Source organism: Protomyctophum parallelum (assembly GCF_964188405.1).
Source record: "Protomyctophum parallelum genome assembly, chromosome: 11".
NCBI lineage: Eukaryota > Metazoa > Chordata > Actinopteri > Myctophiformes > Myctophidae > Protomyctophum > Protomyctophum parallelum.
The window spans coordinates 22991545-23014216 of record NC_139707.1 but is presented as its reverse complement, the minus strand read 5'-3'; the positions used below and the strand labels follow the sequence as shown (position 1 = coordinate 23014216).

The window sequence follows — 22672 nt, the reverse complement described above, 5'->3', positions numbered from 1 at the left end:
TGTTCAACTTCAAGTGACACAAGCAATTAGTGTGAAATCACTGTCAAAATCAATCGATAATGTTTCAATTGGCATGATAAGCAGAAAGAAAACAGCTACAAGCTCCTCTGTATTGAGGGAGGCAGAGGCTGAAAGGGCGGCTCTAGTTGCACGTGCTGCTGCTCTTAAGCAAAGACGAGCATTTGAATTACAGGAGGCACAGCTCAAAGCCAAAAGAGAAGCCTTTGAATTGGAAGTTGAACTCGCAGCCGCTGATGCCAAATTGAAAGCATTAAATATCGGTAAACATGTAGACACTAACTTAATTAACCCATTAATCCACATCAATGAATATTTTGCCTCAATGCAATCTTTACCAGTAGACAGCCAGAAGGTTGATAATTATTATAGATTGGATGATGAAGAGGAAGATGATGTTGATGATGAGGATGATGGGGATGGTGAAGATGACGATGATGATGATGATGACGACATTGATGACTATGATGAAGAGCAAGGAGCTACTTCACATCCACCACAGAGACAAAGGTCTCAGCACGCCCCTTGTAGCCAATCACGGCAGCCACAGAGACAAATGTCTCAACATGCCCCTAGTAGCCAATCACGGCAGCCACAGAGACAAATGTCTAAGCAGCGTTCACGGTCACGCTTGCCTGTTTCTCACCAACAACCCCCGCAGCCTAACCCAAACATTGGCTTGCAAGATGGTGCTCGGGTTAATGTACAAGCAGGTGTAGGCATGATAGAAATTATGAGAAAACAAAATGAAATCACTGAAATGTTAGTTCAAGAACAGAGGTTCTCACTCTTGCCATCTAGAGAAATTCCTGTCTTTAGAGGTGACCCCTTAAGCTACATTTCTTTCATTAGAACGTTTGAACACTGTATAGAAAGCAAGACAAGCAATGACAGAGATAGACTTCTCTTCCTAGAACAGTTCACCGATGGGCAACCAAAGGCAATTGTGAGGAGCTGCCTCCACATGGATTCCCAAAGAGGCTATGTAAAAGCAAAACGTCTGCTACGCAAACACTTTGGGAATGAGGTTCTTATTGCTTCTGCCTATCAGGAAAAGATTCTGAATTGGGATGTAATCCGTTCAGAAGATAGCAAAGCCCTACACAAATTCTCACTCTTCTTGAGAACATGCTGTAATGCTATGAGCAATAACGAAATTCTACAAGACATGAACAATCCAACACACCTGAAATCAGTCTTATCAAAGCTACCATTCAGGCACAGAGAGAGGTGGAGAACCGTGGCATATGATTATCATGAACGCACACACAGAAGAGCCAAGTTTCCACAACTCGTCAACTTCATTGAAAGACAAGCAAACATTGCTGTAGACCCTCTCTTTGGAGAAATCCAAGATACAAAACAGAAAGACAAGAAACCAAACTTGAAATCCATTCCCGTTTCATCACACCCTAAAAGCAGTTATAAAAGCAGTTTTGCCACAGTAACAGAATCACAAGAACCTAAGTCTCAGTCAAACAACTCTACATCCACCTCACAGAAATCGTGTTTCTTTTGTAAAGGCAATCACAGCACAGATCTGTGCAAAGATTTTGATAAAAAAATGCACAAAGATAAGGTTGAATTCTTCAAAGCCAATGGCCTATGTTTCGGATGTGTAACTCAAGGCCACTTGAGTAAATCTTGTACGAAAAGACTAACTTGTAAAATTTGCACAAAAAAGCATCCTTCTGTGTTGCACATTGAATTTAAGAAAGACTCAGTTAAAGGTCAAGCAAGTCCAACCACTGATAGCATGTCAGTAAGCAGTGCATTAGTCACCATGGAAAGGCCCATCCATACCGGGGCCGGTGACCAGCAAAAACTATCAATTGTCCCTGTGCAAGTTAAATTAACTAATTCCAACCAAATTCTCAAAACGTATGCTTTCCTTGATCCAGGAAGCACTGGAACCTTTTGTACAGACGCTTTAAGGAAGCAACTGAATGCCAAAGCAACACCAACTCGAATCCTACTTCGAACCCTAGGACAAGAAAAGGTCATAAATATCAACAGAATCAATGGACTGGAACTGTCAAGTCTTGAAGGAAAAGATTTCCTAAAACTGCCACCACTTTACACTCAAAAAGAAATTCCTGTAACCAACAAGCAAATTCCCACTCAGGTTGATGTGCAAGAATGGGACTACCTAAAAGAGGTCAAGTTACCATATATTGATGCAGATATTGGACTCCTGATTGGTAATGATGCAGCTAAGTTTATGGAACCTTGGGCAGTAATTAATAGTAAGGGTAATGGGCCCTATGCAGTAAAGACAAGACTTGGATGGGTGGTTAATGGGCTACTAAACGAACCCACAATGAGCTGTAAGCAGCCAACCCATATTTTCAGTAACCGCATATCTATAATAAATTTGAATGACCTCATGATCCAACAGTTCAATTATGATTTTCCAGAAAAGGGTTACGAAGAGAAGGCAGAAATGTCTATAGAAGATAAAAGATTCATGCAAATCATGTCTGACTCCACTCAAATGAAAGATGGTCATTACCAAATAAACCTTCCCTTCAAACAGAAAGATGTTGCAATGCCCAACAACCGCCATCTGGCAGAGCAGCGTGTCATGTCGCTAAAGAGGAAGTTCAAGAAAGATCCTGAATTCCACAAAGAATACACTGACTTTCTTCAAAGTGTCATTCAAAAGGGACACGCTGAAGCTGTACCTCAAAGACAGTTAAAACCTGAGGAAGGAAGAACATGGTACTTGCCTCACCATGGTGTACGCCACCCAAAGAAGCACAAACTTCGTGTAGTCTTTGATTGTTCTGCGTCATTCCAAGGTACATCATTAAACGATGAGCTTATTCAAGGCCCAAATCTAACCAACACACTGCTGGGTGTCTTAATCCGCTTTAGACAAGAGCCAGTAGCAATGATGGCAGATGTAGAAGGCATGTTTCATCAAGTGAAAGTCACACCATCTGACAAAGACTTCCTGAGATTCCTATGGTGGCCGAATGGTGACTTCAGTCAAAGCCTAGTAGAGTACAGAATGACAGTGCATTTATTTGGTGCAACATCCTCATCCAGTGTTGCTAGTTATGCCGTAAGAAGGACTGCTGAAGATAATAAAGACAAGTTCTCAGCAGAGGCAGTTAATACTGTCAAAGATAACTTTTATGTCGATGACTGTCTGAAGGCTATGCCAAATAAGAAGGATGGCATAGAACTATCTAAAGAACTGAGAACCATGTGTGCTCAAGGAGGTTTCCGCCTAACCAAATGGGTAAGCAACAGCCGCACTGTGCTGGCCTCTATTCCAGAAGAAGAGCGAGCCACAGAGGTAAAAGACATTGACTTGGATCAAAAGAACCTACCGGTCGAACGGGCCCTTGGAGTGCAGTGGAATGTGGAGGAGGATACGTTCAGGATTCAAGTGAACTTGAAAAATCAACCCTACACAAGAAGAGGGATTCTTTCCACTGTAAGTTCAGTGTACGACCCACTGGGGTTCTTGGCTCCGTTCACATTCACTGCTAAGCACATCTTGCAGCAGTTATGCCAACTGAATTATGGATGGGATGACAGGATTCCAGATGCCTTTGGTCTCACATGGCATAAATGGCTCACTGGACTAAAGCAGATGGAGAACTTCAACATTCCAAGATGTATTAGATCTGAAGAATTTGGCAAGATCAAGTCAGCCCAACTTCATCACTTCTGTGATGCAAGTGAGACAGGATACGGTACTGTCACCTACCTGAAAATGACCAATGCTCAAAACCAAATTAACATCTCTTTGATCATGGCAAAGGCAAGAGTTGCCCCCTTGAAACAAGTCACAATACCAAGAATGGAACTCACAGCTGCAGTACTTGCAGTGAAAGTGAACAGGATGCTGCAGACCGAATTACACCTTCCACTCAGAAAGGCTGTGTTTTGGACAGACAGTACAGCAGTCTTGAAATATATCAGAAACGATACAAAGAGGTTTCAGACTTTCGTGGCCAACAGAGTCGGCATTATAAGAGAACACTCTTCTATTGAGCAGTGGAGATACTTAAGCACCAAGATCAACCCTGCAGACCATGTGTCCCGAGGTCTCACAGCTGAGGCATTTTTAAAGTGTGAAAGTTGGAAGAAGGGACCAGACTTCCTACAGGAAAAGGAAGAGACGTGGCCTAACTTACCTGCTGATCTCACCTCCATACCAGCCGACGATCCTGAAATCAAAAAAGAGAAGGTTACAGTCAATACCATCCAGACGACAGATCCAGATGCTACTAGCACTCTGATACATCACTACTCAAGTTTCGACAGATTGAAAAGAGCTGTAGCATGGATGCTGAAGTTAAGAACTCACCTTTTGCAGCTGAGTAGAAAAAGAAAAGACCTAATGCAAATTCAAGACTCAAACCCAGACAAGCAAAGACAATTGATTCAAGTAGAAATGAAAAGATTCAAAAACACTCTAAGAGTTCACAACCTGTCACTGAATGAACTGGACAAGGCAGAGACAGCTGTTGTACAATTCTGTCAAAGGCAAGGATTTCAAGAGGAAATCGAAACGCTACAGAAAGGAAGTTTGAACGTGCGAAAAGACAGTTCAATCTACAAGCTTGATCCCAAACTTGACCAAAGGGTATTAAGAGTGGGTGGGAGATTAAGCAGATCAGCCATGCCGGAAACTGCAAAGCACCCTGCCATCCTCCCAAAAGACCACCATTTGTCTAAACTCATTCTTCGAAAGATCCATCAGCAAGTAGGACACAGTGGGAGAAACCACATGCTCTCCCTACTGAGACAAAAGTATTGGATTCCATGTGCCAATTCATTGTCAAGAAAGATTATCTCTGAATGTGTGACCTGTAGACGTCTCAATGCATCTGTTGGAGAACAGAAGATGGCAGACCTGCCAAGAGATAGGATAACACCTGACCTACCACCTTTCACACAAGTAGGAGTAGATTATTTCGGACCCATTGAAATCAAAAGAGGCCGTACCACAGTCAAAAGATATGGAGTCATTTTCACATGTTTAATCAGTAGAGCAGTACATCTTGAAGTGGCCCATTCTTTAGATACAGACTCGTGCATAAATGCACTCAGGCGTTTTATTGCTCGAAGAGGCCAAGTGACTGAAATTCGTTCAGATAATGGGACCAATTTCATATCCACTGAAAAGGAGCTAAAGGAATCTTTGAAGACATGGAACTTGAACAAAATAGAAAGATCTCTACAACAGAAAGGAGTCAAATGGACCTTTAATCCACCCGCCGGCGCCCATCATGGTGGTGTATGGGAAAGGATTATACGTTTGCTTAAAAAGACCTTGCTATCAGTCACCAAACAGCAAACTTTGAATGATGAAAGTCTCCATACAGTCATGTGTGAAGTGGAAGCCATACTTAACAGCCGCCCACTCACAACAGTCTCGAATGACCCCAATGACCTGGAAGCACTAACACCGAATCATCTGTTGACTCTTAAGAAACAGCCGATCCTTCCACCAGGAGTGTTCCAGGCCGAGGATGTATATGCAAAGCGCCGTTGGAGGCAAGTGCAATACCTGTCGGATCTATTTTGGACAAGATGGATAAAAGAATACCTACCTATTATGAATGTACGTCAAAAATGGAACCGCATCCGCAGGAACTTTGAAGAGGGAGACATTGTGATCATAGCTGACACAAATGCACCAAGAGGATCCTGGATGCTGGCTAGAGTCCTGGAAACAATGCCAGACTCAAGAGGACTTGTGAGAAGTGTACGTCTTCAGACGAAAACCAGCGTGCTCGACAGGCCCATCAGCAAGATTTGCCTGCTGGTGCCGAAGTCAAATTGAAGAAGCACCAAGATTTAGGCAGGCACATAACACCATGCCTGTTTCCCCCCTCACAAGTATTTATTTTGATTTTGAACCTTTTGGTATGGCTCCAGTTTATTTTGATTTTATATTGTTATTAGAGCATGCCCATAACAATAGGGGCCGGTTATGTAGGAGCCATCTTATTTGATTTGACTTATTCGTGACCAAATGGCGCCCCCACTGGTTGCCTTGAGAAATGGCACCATGGTTCCCTTTAATTAAGCCACAGGCCCACAGCTGTAGGTGGAAAGACGCCAGTATAGATACAGATTTCAACAGCTCGCACGCAACGCAAACAGCGCAGTTAAAAGAAAAGAAAGGAAAGAAAGAAAGAAAGAAAAGTAGCCTACTTTATTATTTGTTTATGGAACGCTGCGCTCGTCTGTTTTTTGAGACCTTTATTTAGTTTATGTCTGGAGCCTGTTCTTGTTTTGTTTGCCCCGTTTATTTTGAAACCATTGCACTCACAACACAAACTCCTACCATAACATCAACCTGTTGCAGTCATCAATCACCATCGACAAACTACAAGTGAGTAAACAACAAGACGCCCATGTCACAAAGTGTGAGCCCGTTGCTAAACCGTATATATCTGGTGATGTAAGAAAGAAAGGCATATTGGCCCTACATTATCCATCAAAATAGTGTTTGAAATATTTTCAATGACGAAAGTAAATGGAGTGGGTCGAGGTTGTATGAAAGGCAAACATGACACCACAGAAAGGGATGAGTTTAGCTTTGTTTGATCCATGCTCTCGGCACATCTCTTACAATCTGCATCAACATTATACCACATGACACATTATATCCCACACGTCAAACTAAAACCCAGGTAGCATCAGAACAAAATCACTATGAAATAAAGAGGGTCTAAAAAGAAATATTGTTAGGAGCAAGAGCTCATTCTAATCTCATTTCAGTAATCACATTTGCAGTCATTTCCCCCCATCACCATGGCAACATTCCATGCATGAAGAATGCAAATCCAATAGGTAAAATTGATCATGAGACGCTTAGAGAAAATGGACTTTGCCTCTCAAACTAAATTAATGTCAGACTTTTCTACAAGCTCACCCCGACATGCTATTATGCACAATAAAGCCAAAGAAATGCAAGTAAAGAATTTGTACTGGGTTTTTGACTGTGTAAAAGTGTGTAAACGTGGCCAAAATGAAAATCGATTACTATAATTCAATAGCATTAAGGCACCTGCAGGCCTATGCCAACAAACTATATACTCTAAAATGTCTGGATAATAAATTGATATAGCCTTTGCAACATATTTTCTAAAAATATTCTTCTTCATTTATTAAAATAAATCAATTAACAATTAATCAGACTCATCCCTACAACTAATTAGCATATATATATATTTAGTGGACAATGAAAAGAAAAGGTTTATATTGATCAAGATGTTGAACAGAGACACACTGACATCTTCTGGGCTTTATTGTGAACTGCGACCAACTGCTATTCCACTAATCTCAGTTCACTCCTTTTCCAATTCTGTATACATATTAACTGTTATACATTTAGCAGTGATTAACAAAGTACATTTACTTAGTACTGTACTTGATATTGTACTTTTGACTGCACTATTCGAAGGGAAAAGGTAGATTATTAATAGACCACCATGAAAATAGCAGCTACAAGCTCACTATGCTTGCTCGGCTATTTTACATTTACCAGTACGTTACTTATTATGAAAATATCTGGAAATCTTTGACTTACTTTTGGAAGGTCTACATTTAGAAATATAATCTATTACCAACTTCTTATTTTGAATAGATTTTTTAAAAGCATGTACAGTAAGTAAGTGAATGTTGCTCACTCATGTGTACTTGTGTTAATGTTTATCTACATGTATATCTATAATATTTATGTATATTTTAATGATCAATCAGGAAATGGAACACACACACACAAGTTCCTATTGACTACTACTAGTATAAAAAATAATCGAGAATCAGATCAAAAATGTAATAAAAACATGACTAATATGAATAATAGTGTTTTGGCAATTGCTATTCGCAAAGTACAAGAGATTTTAAACATCAAGATCAAGCTTTTTTTTTAAATCTACAAGACAACTAAAAACCCAGCAAAAAACTGATCATTTTAAAGGGTTTAATAATCATCAACACATTTATGTACAAAGCAAGCCATGTCATACCCAATTGACCAAAGAAAACAGGGAAATCCTAAAATGCATCTTTTTTTCTGTCATTAAAATAGCTAAGATTACACCAGGAATTCAACAGTTAAACACTATTAGGTACAGAATCACTAGAGTTTGACAAAACCTTCACAGATAATCTTCCACATTTATATAGCCCTGGGCAAGGCAGGGGTGTGATTGCGACAACACAGAGAAGTGAGAAATAATGGGGAAGGGGGAAACGAGGAAAGCTTTCCACTGGAAAAGAATGGTAAGCAAGTGTCCAAGAATCATAGGATTAAAAAAGCAAAAATCACATTCGTGACACATTTCTCAAAAGCACCGATGTTGTCTTTGTTCTACTAAAAGCCAATAGAAAACAAATAATCTCATTAGAAATCTTAGTTGCTGAAATCGAGCTGAAATGATGGTGTACTGTACACATTAGAGACCAATGCTGGGCCCGACTAGACAAGGTGGAAGAGCAATTTTCCACCAGTGTGGTACCAGCTAAACTCAACTTTTTGGTTTTCCACTGGGCTAAAGTACCTAGTACATTTGTTTCGTTAGAAAGCAGAGGCTTTACCAGACGTGTGTGGATACAGTACATGATAACTATTGTTGACGGAAACTACAATATAAATAATGTACTTAACATCCTACATACATACACCAATAATACCCATTGAGCAGTATTGAGATACGGACAGCTGTTCAGTTTAACAATGAAGTACAGTATGCGCATCTTATACAACAATTCTCATTATTTAAGTTCAGTTTTCTGGTTGAAAATGTCTAAATGTACTGCATTGTTTTAGGGCTGATCTTGTGGTGGTGTTATGTGGACACTGCGGTGAGGCTGTTGAACTGCTGCAGAGTAGACTGCATGTCCCATTTCTTTCCCAAAATGGTCATCAAAAACATTTTTGCTGTACTGTGTATAGAGATATTTTCCAGAGAGCATCAGTATTCGCTTTAACTGTAGCATTGTTTAACACGCTCCTAAAAAGATGGTTTGCAGTGATGACCAGCTACATAGAGGGGACCACATTTGTAGTGGAAAACCTTTGTAAAAATGAGTACGTTCAAGTTGAGCTGGTACCATTCAGTGGAAAAGCACCATAAACTGGATTGCTCCGATGCCGTCCTATATAAAGCGGAAGTAAAACAGCACTGCAATTCAGAGCATGGCATCCAAAAGCTTCTTAGTGCTCATAATGAGCAGCCATTTTTAGCTAGAGGAATCTTGTGACAATTTCGACATTGTCCACATTATATCATACGTTTGCCAAATCTCAAATTTGCCAGTTGTTCCATAGACTGAATATTGACCATCTGCTCAGATTTAAATTGCATTCTCAATTATAGTGCGAGTTCTATACCATTACAGATTAACCTGCTACTTGAAATCCAAGGCAACAGAATCTACAGTGAAATGAGAAAATGTACAATACAGTTCATAATATACAGTATATGTTCTTCCACACTACAAAAGCAAGTGACACAATGTTATTGATAATGTGTCTTCAATTCTGATTACTTATGACACTAGTGAGCGTGGTAAACCAATTGAATGATGGCGAGACCTGAATGGCCATGAGACTAAAGTCCATACATCCTATTCATAGCCGAGGGCAGGTTTCGCACACAGCATCTTGGCACCAAGATCTGGGTTTGTTCAATACATTGCCAAATGCAAACAGAAACGTGCCCTTCCAAGAAGATGACCAAGGGATATTTAATGTCCTACAATCATCTGATCTGCCACTTGCAAATATAAAGCCATCACAATGGAAAGTGTGTTCCCCCTTTGTCATAGCTACCTTTCAAACACAAAGAAACATAGTAAATTAAATTGTAATGAACAGTTTGCATACTAAACAGCAAGTTTCCCCGACTGCACATTGCACTGAGCATTGACTCATATCTGATTGAGGTAAAAAACTATGTAACTTCTAAACCGACAAGGAATTGAACAGAATTAATTCCAGCTGCAATAACTTAACTTATTTCTATTGCTACCCAGGAGTGGCAACTATTGTTTTCGGCCAAAATTCAATTTGAACGTACTGGATTACATATACATTTTTAGCACTGTGGAAAGAGCTTTTGAGAGCTTGGAAAGCAAACATCTCCAAGTGTTTTACTGTAATGGAAAATTGCCCATGAATTACTAACAAAATGTAGATATAAGGAGAATCAAAACTATAAACAATAAACCTGACTCAAATACCAGAATAGGAGATCATCTTCATACCATTTTAAAAAGTTGCTGAAAAAACACCTAGTACATCTGTACAACCATGTTTTGTGAAGATGCTTTTTTTTTATCCAAACCTAAAACTCCCTCTCTCAAACAATCTAATCAGCTATTCCCTTCCTTCAATGTCAAGACCATGAGCTCTTCCAACTGTTTCAGCACACAAGCCAAAGGAAACTTTAGTCCATTGTCCTAGTCTAGGCTTGAGAAAACATATTACTGCTCCGTTCGTGTCTGCAAATATCAGGTCTGTGAATTATTCTGTCCCAACCCAGTTTCATCAACCAGGGTTGAGGGACATGAGAAGCCAGTCGCTGCTCGATAACATAAATGAATGTAAAATGCATTTAGAGAAGCTAATCTTTACAAAAAGAAAAGAAAAAACACCACTATTTTCTCTTCAGTCGTTTACCCAGTGTGAGCAGGAAACACTGGGGTGTTGTCATGTCTTCTATGTACACACTCATACACAATACAGTCAAACTGTTCTGTACACACAGTCGGTGTGTTCCATTCCCTCAGTGGTAATCATCACAGGCCTCAAAATCCAAATGCTCACTCATTCACACACCTAAATGGGGCAGTGGCTGTTGCCGGGGCTCCTGTGTTGTAACCATGACAACTAGGGAATCCTTCCTGTTTGGAGTTTAGAGAGGTTCAGTCAGGTGACCTGGCTGCAACAGGGAACTGTGGGACGGGTCAGTCCTCCAGTCAAGCAGTTCTTTTTCCCACCCCATCCGGTCCAGTGGGGCTGTATACCAAAAGACCAAAACACATTTGGACTTTGTTCACGCTTGTTATGTGATGTTTTTATTTTATTTTTTCCAAATAAAAAAGCAATGCTTCAACAACTTGCTCAGTCTTGACTTTGCTGGGTGATTAGTAAATTATATTAACATGATGTCTTGGTGTTGGATGAGATGAATACTTGGATAAAATACTGAAATAGTCTGAGACAGTTTCTAATTGAAGGTGGTTATTTCAAGCGAGAAGAGACTGAATGATAGCTGGACGTACACACGAAGGGATGAGTGAATAATAGTAAGCCAAAGAAAAATCTAAGTGTGGAAACATGCCCAAGAATTTTACTACTTCCTTGACAATGTCTCTTGAGTCTTCACATGCAAGAACAGGTTTTTAATGTATGCTTATAAATGCAACAACCTAAAGACTAAACAGCCAATGAACAACTAGAAGGAAATTAACAGGTTGATTATAGCTTGACGTGGTTAATAAGAAAGTGGCCACCTAATCTAAAGAAAGGGATGGGGGTCAATGCAGTCAATTCAAAATGTATAGACAAAGTGTAAATCGCCTGACTAATGACAAGTATTTAAAAGTCTGGAAATTATGGCCATGACATGACATGTAAAGGTTCTCTGGTCACGACTGCTTAAAACTAGTGGTTTTACCCTGAAGGTGCAGAGGTTCTAGCTCTCATCATCTGAGACATGAGGTTTTGCAATGGCCATCTCTTCCTTGCTGTTGGCGATCAACTTGCACTTCTGCAAAACATAAAGGACACACATCATGGTAATTCAATTATATCAAATCAATATCACAATTATTAATATTCTTTTGAATAAAACAATTTAAATAGTTAAAATAGCAGATGTGACTCGTTGTAAATTGGCCATTTTTACTATTTATTACGGCACCACTGTACAGCTAAGTATAATACAGGGCTATGGGATTAATCAGACTTTAGTAAATTCACACACACTTTCTGGAGTGTTCCACCCATGAGCCCTTACCTCAGTGAGCTCCTTGATAGTATGTATGTTAGCCTGTTGAGTAACCTTCCTCTTCGCTTCCACTATGTTATCCATATTGACGGTTGGGGTCGGGGGAGCAAGGCATGGGGGGGGCTTGTTGGTGATGGTGGGGAGCGGAGCCAGGGGTGGCATGGACGCCAGGGCACCCATGTTACTGAGCGCAGCAGTCATGGTGGCTGCCGTCATACTCGCCATAGCAGCGCTCATGGCCATGTTCCCCATCCCCATATTGTGCCCCATATTGTGCCCCATATTGTGCATCCCCATTTGTCCCATGTTCGACATGTTGGGCATATTGGGCATGTTGGGCATGTTGGGCATATTAGGCATGTTGGGCATCCCCATACCCATTGGAAGGGGTAGAGGTAAGGGCAGGTTCAGGGGTTGAGGGGACGGGGTGGGTAAGGGAAGCTGGAGGATGGCTTTGGGGCGAAGGCTCTCAGGGATGGGCACCCCAGCCTTGGCACACATGGCAGCAGCATTTGCCTTGGCTATCTCCAGTAACTGCTCCTTGTCTGAAAATAAGGAAGGAGGTAGGAAAAAGGGGGGCAACACAAGAAGGGTTAAGAGGCATAAATAAGAAAATACAATATATCCCCATCTGAAATCTAAATGCATTGAAATTACCGCTGACAGTATTTGGTGATTCAGGAAATGACATAGTAATCACAGTATTCAACAATGGTGTTCCCGTGTGTCACTCGTACCCAGGTCAGTGAGCCGCGGAGGTGACTTGCTAGTGCTCCGTCGTGTCCGAGACCCAGAACGTCTCTGCTTACGGAGGATAAGAACCGGAGAGTGACTGGGTTCTCTTTTCCACCTGTCCCGCCGGTCAAACGAACGACTGCGGAATACTGGCCGCCTCCCTCTGCCCCTTGACCTGGACCGACGCCTGGACCGAGATCTGGATCGCTTGCTCCTGTCTCCTGACCTGGATCTCTTCCGCCTGGCTGCAGAGCGGCTCTTGGATCGTTTGTTTCTGTCTGTGGACTTGGACCTCTTCCTCCCCCGGGCAGGTGAGCGCGAGCGCCTCTTGCGTACCGGCGAGCGGGATTTGGACCGCCGAGGCCTGGCGCGGGACTTTGAGTGTGATCGCCTTCGCCGCACGGGTGAGCGTGAGCGACGGCGGCGAATGGGGCTGCGAGATTTGGACCGCCTCTTCTTCTTCTTCTCCTCTGTAGGGGAACCTGATCTCTTCCTCACTGGAGACTTTGACCTGGTAGAAAGTTAAATGTGAGGACTGATTAAACAATTTCTCCACAAGACATTTTAAGGGTATCTGCAGGTATCAGTACTTTCAACTTAAATGTCCCTTAGATTTTAAGTCGAATTCAATCAATGTGTCATTCTTAAATGTCTTATTACAAATGATATGTAACTTTGTAAGTCAATCAAGTGCTTGAGATAGGCACCTATCATTTTTATAATAGTGCTGTGCAAATGGAGGGTGGGGTTTACCTGGCTCCTTTCCTTGTCTCTCCATCTCTCTCTCATTCTCACTGGGGTTTTTCTGTCTTTTTCTTGGCTGTCTTCTTAAATTGAATCTGAAATTCTGCATCTCCATAACTTGATATCTGTTCTGCACGTGAAGCTGCTTATGTATATCTTGAATCAGCTGCCATTCATATAACTTCTTCATCTGTCTCTCACCCACCCCAAACCCTAATCTAACAGCATGGATTAGTTTTAACCCGCCACAAATGTCGGGAGCCACGGGTGATTTTTAACCCGCAGCATGGGTTTGTCTGACTGACTAATGACTGTTGGTATGTCTAACCAACATATGCACAACGCCAGTCTAACCCTTCCTTCTCTTTCCTAATCTCTTGCTCTGCTTTAACTGCAACATTGGCCGGGATCCGCTCGTAATTCCGACGGCGCATTAGTCACACAACATGGCTTTGCGTGCAGTTAGGGACAGGGTTAGTAATGGGGGAGTCGGACCAACTTGGAATAATGATGCAGACCCATATTGGCCATCCAGTTAAAAGCTGTTACCATTTCAACAGGTACTAGTTTAGAGTTGTATCTACTGAATGTTTGAACAATTATCTTGTTTTTCCATGGTAGTGTAAGTGATATTTTTTGGTTAAAACGTTGTAGCTCAATATTCTGATAGCAATCGTTGCTAGTGTTTGTTCAACAACGGGCGTCTCCCTCTCTCTCCAGCTTTTTAATAAACTAGAGGGGGAAACTAAATCAGGTCGGTTGTCAATTTGATCCCATCAGGAGAGAGTGCCAATTTATCATCTTCAATTTTAGTGTTCTGTTTCCAATTTTGTCTGCTCATGTCATATCCTGAATGAGTTATTTCACCTAAAATAGGTATCTTGGTCTGAAAATGTATTTTCTGTTTACTAAAGAGTTACGCCGGGGCTCCACTAAACGTTGCGTCTCCGTCACCGTCAGGGAATGTTCCCTTTTTAATCAATGAAGGGTGGCTCCACTGCGTTCGGTGACTGCTTTAAAATTGCCCCGGTTCATTTTTTGACCCGCATCACACGCGTCCAGTGGAGCCCCGCCGTTAGACGGGGAGAGAGCCCTGTTACACAACACTCAATGGCTAATATAATAACGTTTAACGTTTTAACAAAAACACTTACTGCATATTTTAATTAATCATAACTACCCGTCTATCTGTCTGCCAGATGCAGCCAGTGGCCAGTGAAGGGATGCCAGCAACACAGAGGAGTGTTTGTTTTCTCCTCAAATATCACAAGTGGATCGTAGACTACTCAAATATGATCCATATATATATATATCAATCAGAACTCCACACACACATAACGAGCTGGAGGGCCAGCACACCCGAAAGCCACAAACCTGGAATGCTTCCTCCTGGGCGGTGACTTTGACACCGATCGTCTAGGAGAGGAAGTGGAACGTGAAGGCTTCCTGCGGACAGCAGGTGAGCGGGACTTGGAGAGATTCTTCTTCTGCCCTACTGGGGAAGCAGAACGTGAGGAGCTTTGCTGGCGTTTGGACGCAGTTTCTTCTTCCTCATCAGAGCCGCCAGAAGCATCGGAACCAGGCTCCGGAGAACCAGACCTGGACCCATCATGTTCATCGGACGAGCTGGCCGGGCTACCATTGCCGTCTTTCTGGTGGTTGTTGGAGGCCATGGGCTGTGCCACTGCAGGCTGTGGGGCAGAGGCGCCTGCTAGCGGTAGTGGTTTCCATGGACCTGTGTAGGGTACATATCAATTGATGAGAAAATGTCCATCTCATTTGCGGCTTTGGGAGTGATAATACATACAACTATGATTTGGAATAGGTTTGAATGGAATCACAGCTCTCATAATGCATCGATTTACATAACGTCATGGCAATCCCAGAGAAACAATTCATATTAAACCATGTTCAATATGACACCTCTGTATATCCACCTTGTAAACACTTAACCGCCGGTTACATGGCTTCATTCCCAGCTTGGTGGAGCCCAGCCCCACTACTGGCATTGATGCGATAATTTTTAAATGACTACTGGGAAACTTAGGTGGAGACTGAATGGACTGTTTTGGTTGTTTTATCTATTCTGTTCGCACAATACACTTTTTTTTAAAGTAATCACTTTTTCCATTTATTTAGTTTCCTTTAAAAATGTATTGATTGATAAAATAACGGTTTATATGTTGACAGATGTCCTTAGTGGAGTTTTACATAAGCTACAGCTACATAAAATAATTTAGTTTGTCTTTTTGTTTTATCAATGAATAAAAAAAAATATGAATTTTAATCTAAAAACACATAACGTGCTAGGGGGATGCTTAAAATAACAGGTCTCACCTGCTGCTGGTGATGCTCCACTCTCTCCAGCTGCCTTGTCACTGCACACTGGCTCTGTGCCGACTTTGTCCATTTCGGAAGAAGTAGGTTTCAAGCTTTTGACAGGAGAAGAGGATGTTGAGCAGGCCGGGGAAGCGCTGTCAGACCCTCCATCACTGGATCCAGACCTGGACCTAGATCTGTTTACGTCAGGGGAGGCCGATTTTGCCGGAGACCTCCTGCTGCTGCTCTTTCTGGGGGATTTTGATCTCCTCTTAACCGGGGAGTGAGATTTTGATCTGTACCGCCGAGAGACAGAGCGTGATTTTGAGCGCTTGGACCTAGTTAGCGGTGACTTATTCCTCTTGACAGGAGACCGTGAGCGCTTTCTAACCGGTGTTCTGGATTTTGAGCGTCGGTTGGCAGGCGGGCTTTTGGATTTACTCTTAGATTTGGAGCGGCGGTTACGTCTGAGAATCACAACGGACCGTGATCTGGTCCGCCTGGCCCTGCGTATGGAACGGGAGCGTGAGCGACGGGTTCTTGGGGGTGGAGACCTCCTTCGACGAGGCGGAGAAGGTGTTCTGGAGCGCCTGCGACGTACTGGGGAGCGTGTCCAGGAGCGGCGAAGAGGGCGTCTAGACCTGGACCGGGAGCGGCGGATCCGAGTGATTGAGCGGGACAATGAACGCCTGCCAGATACACCTGCACGTCTGGGAGAACGGGTCCTGGAGCGCCTAGCACGAGATCGTGACACAGACCTTCGACCTTTCCTAGGAGAGCGAGAAGGGGACCTGCGGCCGCTGCGTCTGGGTGATCGTGACAGTTTTCTCTTAGGGGAGGGAGAGCTGCGGCGCCGCTTCGGCGAAACTGATAGGGGGCTCCTTCGTCGTTTAGGAGATGGAGAACGCCGTTTTGGCCTCCCGGGGGATTTGGCCTTCTTTATCTTCGGTGAGAGGGAGCGAGAGGTGGAGCGAGACAGATGCCTGCCTCTTTTGGGGGACCTCGACAGGCGGCTGGGTCTTTTCGGGGATTCTGGCGACTTAGACAAGGACCTCCGTCCAGGATTGGGAGACGGAGAACGGGACAGAGAATGAGACGGTGAGCGTGACAACTGCCTGGGCTTCAGGGGTGATACAGACCGCTTTCCCTTTGAAGGAGACTTTGAACGGGACCTTGACTGCTCTTTACCTGCTGTTTGACCAACAGTCTGCGGTCTACTAGGACTCGGTGATCGACTGGAGCTGGACCTCCGGATGTCTGGGCCTCTCGAAGGAGAGCGAGACTTGGACCTGGAAGACTCTTGCTCCTTGACTTTTACTCTCTGGTCTGCGTTGGCCTGATCCTTCTGGCCAGCATCATCACGAGGAGTAGTTGCCTCCTGCTTGGGGATTATGTCAGGGAGTTCTTGGGTATGGCTAAAACCACCATCTCCATGGTGGCCCTCTGTCTTGACATTAATTGCCATCTGCACCTTTTCCTCCCTGCCTGAAGAGGGTGACCTCATGTCTTTCACAGAACCGTTATTACTTTCTTTCACTGCAGATGGAGAAACATTGTTATTGGATGCCTCTTCTTTCTTTACAGCCATTGGTTCAGGTTTCTGGGTGACAGCAGGTGCCCCCTTCTCCTCTCCACGTTTACCTTTGGTCCCCAGTTTGGACACTGGTTCTTGGAAGTCTGTGGCTGTTGCAGGGGAGTATTTGCCATCTCCAACTCCTTTCCCTCCCTCCCCATCAGACTCAGATCCCGAAGCAGAGCTGCTTTCAGTTGGGGTGTGTGAAGGAGATTTTTTGTCTTGCTTTTCATCTTTCTTCCTCTTCTTTTTCTTCTTTTTGGCAGCATGCCTTTTGTGCTTTTTGGTTTTCGCATCTCCCTCTATCTCCACACGATCTGAGAGGAGGAAATAATAATGTTACAAAATCCAACCAAAAGAGGTATTCTAAGAAAGATGTGTCTCTGTAGGTCTGTTTTGTCTCATACCTGTGAGTTCTTCCTTTTTACCCTCATCGTTGGCTCCGGGTTGGTCTGCAGCACCTGAAGCTGCTGCAAGTCTGGCACTATGAAGAGATTGAGAATACACCTTCAATTAACAATACTAGTTACGGTTAACAGAAGACCACAGTATTATTATACACAGCAGCACTGACCTCATGCATACCAGGTTGGAACTGTCTAGACATGTGGACAGTAGATAGTGCTATATAGTGCTTTTATCCAAAGCGCTTTACATAGATTGTGTATTACCTCACATACACATTCATACACCGATGGCGGAGGAAACCATACAAGGCACCAAACTGCACATCAGGAGCAATTGGGAGTTCAGTTGTCTTGCTCAAGGACACTCAAGGATAATAACTCTGGGGGAACCCAGGATCAAACTGGGAACCACACGGTTCCCATCTGGCTGCTCTACCGGCCACTCTATCCCCTGCCTCCCGACAGCTCACAATGTGTAGCAAGCCGTTGCAAGCTTGTACATCTGACTTTTTTTGTGGGGGGATCACCTATAATGGATGACATACCCAAAATAAAGTCACTAGGGACAATCCTAGGACACAAGGAAGCATTGGTCATTTTCCATCTTTTTACAGATGAAAATAAAATACAGATTGAATGTAAACTGTTGGTGATGGTGATACGTGGAAATGTGAAATTACTTGAAGCCGATATGCTTATTTTTGTTGTTAAACCTCCAACCAAGAATTTGAGTGTAAGGCTCTCAAAGTCGGTGACGTTTTTTCCACACTATTAGCAGTCAGGTAAGAGGTGTGAACAATGACTTCTAAACTCCACCCATCCCCACCCCTAGCCTATTGGCGGCGAATGGCGATCTGTAGAGAATAGCCACACATTAGCCAACAGAAACTGCTGATGTAAATGTTAGCTTTGACATGGTAATGCATTTCTTCACCCTCCAGAAGGGTGTAAGTAAAGGAAACAAGAACTCTGCTTACAGACTAATTTAAATCATTTAATTATTCAAAAACATCACATTGACTACCGCAAGGACATAGATCTGCGTCACCTCAACGCTGCCATGGACGATTGGACGTAGATCTACGTCACCTGGTGTTTTCAGTGACTACGCTAGAGGGCACTCTTTGCAAACAGATTAATGATTCTGACTTCAGGGAAGAATACATTTTTGGGTGAAAACAAGCCATATTCAACTGCCAATAACTAAAGAGCGGCAGATTGCGGTTACAATGTTTTTTTTTCTTTTTCAACAGAACATCCCGTTTACATCCGCAATGAAAACAAAAAATATAATCGGTGGACCAGGAAAGAGGAGTAAAAACTTGGGAGCCAGACACAGTCAAGATTGACAGTTTTATGTTGCGATTCTGATGTGTATTCCACATACTGTAGAAAGACAACGCACATTAATTGCACAGCACATGTCAACTGTCAGTGTGTGAATTCTTACCTGGCTCTGGTGGTCCTAACGGGTTTAGCTGGAAGAGGAGGCTCTCCATCCGACTCTGGGCCCGACTCCGAACTGCTCTCCTTCTCTCCTTTCTTCCTCCTCTTCTTCTTCTTGCTCTTGTGTTTTCTGTGCTTCTTGTTCTTTTTGTGTGGAGTCTCATTCCCTTCCTTGGAATTGATCTCGTCTCTCTCAGGTGCCTCATCCTCACCTGCAGCAACACCAGAAATCCCAATTATTATTAAATCTGTCATTCTAGATTGAGAGGGCCTTTGTTTTACTGCATGGTTCTGCAAGAGGCCATCTATGACTGGGTCTGTTTGTCCTCTGTGTGTGTCCGTCTGTGGTTAATCTCGGAAACAACTGGCCCGATCAGCACTAGACTTTATATGCGTGCTACCAGTAGGTCACAGTACCCCCACCCACACCACACCACCCCACCCCTAAACTATTGGTGGTTATCTGAATCTTCGTTTAGTATGTGTATTGAGAACAATAGCTACACATTAAGCAGAAACTGCCAGTACTAGGCCACAGAAGTACCACCACAAATTTCTTGTCACATGTTTTATTTTTATTCATTTTAAATAATTAATCTTATAATGGAAGTCAAAGGGGTTGTGATCGACCTGAACATCTAGGCCAAAAGAGTAGACAGCTGATTTAACAGATTTAAGTCCAAGATCAACATTTGAGCCAAGTCCGAGATCCACACTGAAGCCACGCCATTTCTAGTCTCAAGTTAATTTATCCAACACCTGGATGTAAACTAAGTGGGCACTGTCAGAAAGGCCAGCACAGACCTTGGGTCCTGGGACAAAACCATTGATTCCCCAGGCAGAATGTGTGATATTTTTGCTTATTTTGCGCTGCCGGGGCGGTAGGGCCCAGCAGCACTGTTTAATGCAATTTATTTGTGCGTGTGCAAAGTATTTTTGTTGACAAAGTTGTACATGTCAACAGTATGTATATCCATAAAATAAGCTAGCAGCAAGCTAGCAGACAATACAATAGTTCTGTCTTTCAAACAGTTTTATTATTATTATTTTCACAATTACATTACCTGATCTTCTTAATTAAATTCACTATAGTTTAAGCTTGTCATATGACATTCTATACAAGTCATATGCAAACATCTTTCGCACGAATAATCAAAACATTAGAAAGTAGCCGGCATATCCGTGTATCAGATTGTGAAAATATAATAATAATAAAATGATTGAAAGACAGAACTAGTGTATTGTCTGCTAGCGTGATGCATGCTTATTTTATGGATATACATACTGTTGACTTTTACAACTTTGTCATGAGTAATTCAACAACAAAAAAACGTGTAACACACGCAAATACATTGCATTAAACAGTGCTGCCGGGCAGGTCTTTGCGCAAACGCTCCGGGATTTAGATATAAGCCATATTTCTTAAAGTGCCTCATATTCTGCTGTCTGAATGTAAAACATCACTCACCTGAGGGAATGTCCACTGCACACTCCATTATGCCACTGGTGTGCCAACTGCCAACCCTTCACTCGATCACACTGGATAAAACAAATGTACAGTATATGTTAAAGGAAAGAGGGACATAAACCAGTAACAACTTAAAAATTATATTATATATGCTTTGTTGCGTAATGTCAAAGAGCAATACTAACTGATCTACAAGCACAGCACACAATATGCATTCTGAGATGGTAGATAATCTCCTTTTATGTATCTACACCTGTACGTAACTCTGTTATTAAAGATAGGTTTACAGTGATATGGTCTGTCCATTTTTAATCCGAATCAAAGAACCCATTCGTACTGTGGTTTGCATCAGTTTCATCATGTGATGCTAATGAATAATAGTTTTTGTAGCATCATGACAGAAATGGAGCATGCTAAAGTAGAGAATGCCATTCAAATATTTAAAATGTATGTTAAACAGCAGAACAAATTATCAGTACAGCGAGCATCATTTCACAAGTAATAATAAAATACAGGACATCTAAATCCACAATACTTTGTCCTGTAACTAGGTGAAATATCTAGTGTTTTAATGCTACCTTTCACCGGTCATAATAATTTAGTCCCCCGTTTTGGGATTAGTCAATGTACGTTTGCAGAGAAACAGTCAAAATTGTCCCCTGCCCCATCCCAATGGGCAGTGGCTGCCATTAACAGAAGCAAGTTGTTTTTTTAGTTCATTGCTTTGTTGAATATAAACGGACTTGTATTAGCAATAGCATACTGTATTCACAAAATTAAACGAAAGTGAAACAATATATAACGTGTAGGTAACCAAAGGGGGTTTGCTTGCAGTACTAAGCCAATCTACAAGCTCACCGCGCGTTGCTGCAGATAGTTTTTTCGGCGCAACAAGCCTGTCTCAACACTGTCCAAACAGGAGCTGACGCCGGGCCTGACTGACTGCAGGCAGCGCCAACACGGTACACACAGAGTCCATAGACTGTCCGTTCATACGGCAATAAACAACCATTTAAACCTTCCATACGGTCCACAAAAACGGCAACGACACATTTCATGATGCTTTAACGAGGTTAACAGTATTGCTTAGTTAACAAAGCAAGGCGTACAGTACGCACACACGCCGCGGCCTCAACAGTGGTCCGTATCCAACTCGACGGCTAGCTAGTTAATGTTAGCCACACGTTAGCATTCTGTTATCAAATCCGTTTCCCCCCACCGTGTTCGCTTCTGAGGGACGCCGTGGCACATTCATCCGCTGCGGCTGGTTCTATGGCGCATATTTACCCGGTTTAAGCCTCGAAGCCGCTGAACTTGAAGTTGGTGGGATTACAAAGCCGATGAAAAGTGTTGAGTGTGCTGTTCGCTGAGCGTTAGCCGACTACCTGCTCCGCCATGATGGTCAATGGGTATCCCAGCATGCCACGCGGCCTGCGCGCGGTTTGAATGGGAGCGTCACATCTCCAAGGCAACTCCATCATGGCTGCCTGCATGAAACCAAACAGTCAGTTGAACACATATACTCTAAGGTTGAACCTTTAACACACACACAAAGAAAATGAAACCCTTAATATAGTAGTAAGTAAAAATATCAATAGGTCTACTGCAATGTAGAAATACTCTGTTACAAAAATGTACTGATCATTACTGAATCTTGAGTATAAACTATAAAGTACAAACGTTTTGACATAAAAATGTACTTTAAAGTACCAAAAGTAAAAGTACTCATTATGCAGAATGCTGATGTGAAGACTGAAGAGTGAAGGTGATATATGGACATATTTGGACACAATTGTTTTATTCCCAATCCTCTGCGGTCTGCAGAGAAAGATAATCTAGTACATATATGTATGTAGGCTATGTTGTTACTCCATATCTCATACACAGTTACAAAAGCTTTCACCATAATACCGTATCGATAAAATATGATAATTTTGAGATGCTTCAAAACACATATCGATTATTCGGC

General features: G+C 42.5%; 1 protein-coding gene across 4 annotated transcripts; it reads right to left on the bottom strand.

Moving 5' to 3' along the window:
* Nucleotides 1-7961: 7961 nt before the first annotated feature.
* sona (SON DNA and RNA binding protein a) lies at nucleotides 7962-22198 on the bottom strand. Of its 4 annotated transcripts, none has more exons than XM_083776620.1 (10): nucleotides 22089-22198; nucleotides 20704-20774; nucleotides 19240-19447; nucleotides 17790-17866; nucleotides 15828-17699; nucleotides 14865-15225; nucleotides 12749-13257; nucleotides 12021-12556; nucleotides 11679-11771; nucleotides 7962-11017 (listed from the first exon to the last, which is right to left on the bottom strand). In XM_083776620.1, exons 2-9 carry the CDS (start codon nucleotides 20729-20731, stop codon nucleotides 11697-11699), a joined length of 3666 nt encoding a protein of 1221 aa, XP_083632746.1. In that variant the 5' UTR covers nucleotides 20732-20774; nucleotides 22089-22198; the 3' UTR covers nucleotides 7962-11017; nucleotides 11679-11696. The 4 variants fall into 4 exon arrangements, with proteins under 4 accessions (XP_083632746.1, XP_083632743.1, XP_083632745.1 ...); XM_083776617.1 differs by having other exon boundaries at nucleotides 21991-22111; XM_083776619.1 differs by lacking the exon at nucleotides 22089-22198 and adding an exon at nucleotides 21562-21598.
* Between the last annotated feature and the right edge of the window lie 474 nt (nucleotides 22199-22672).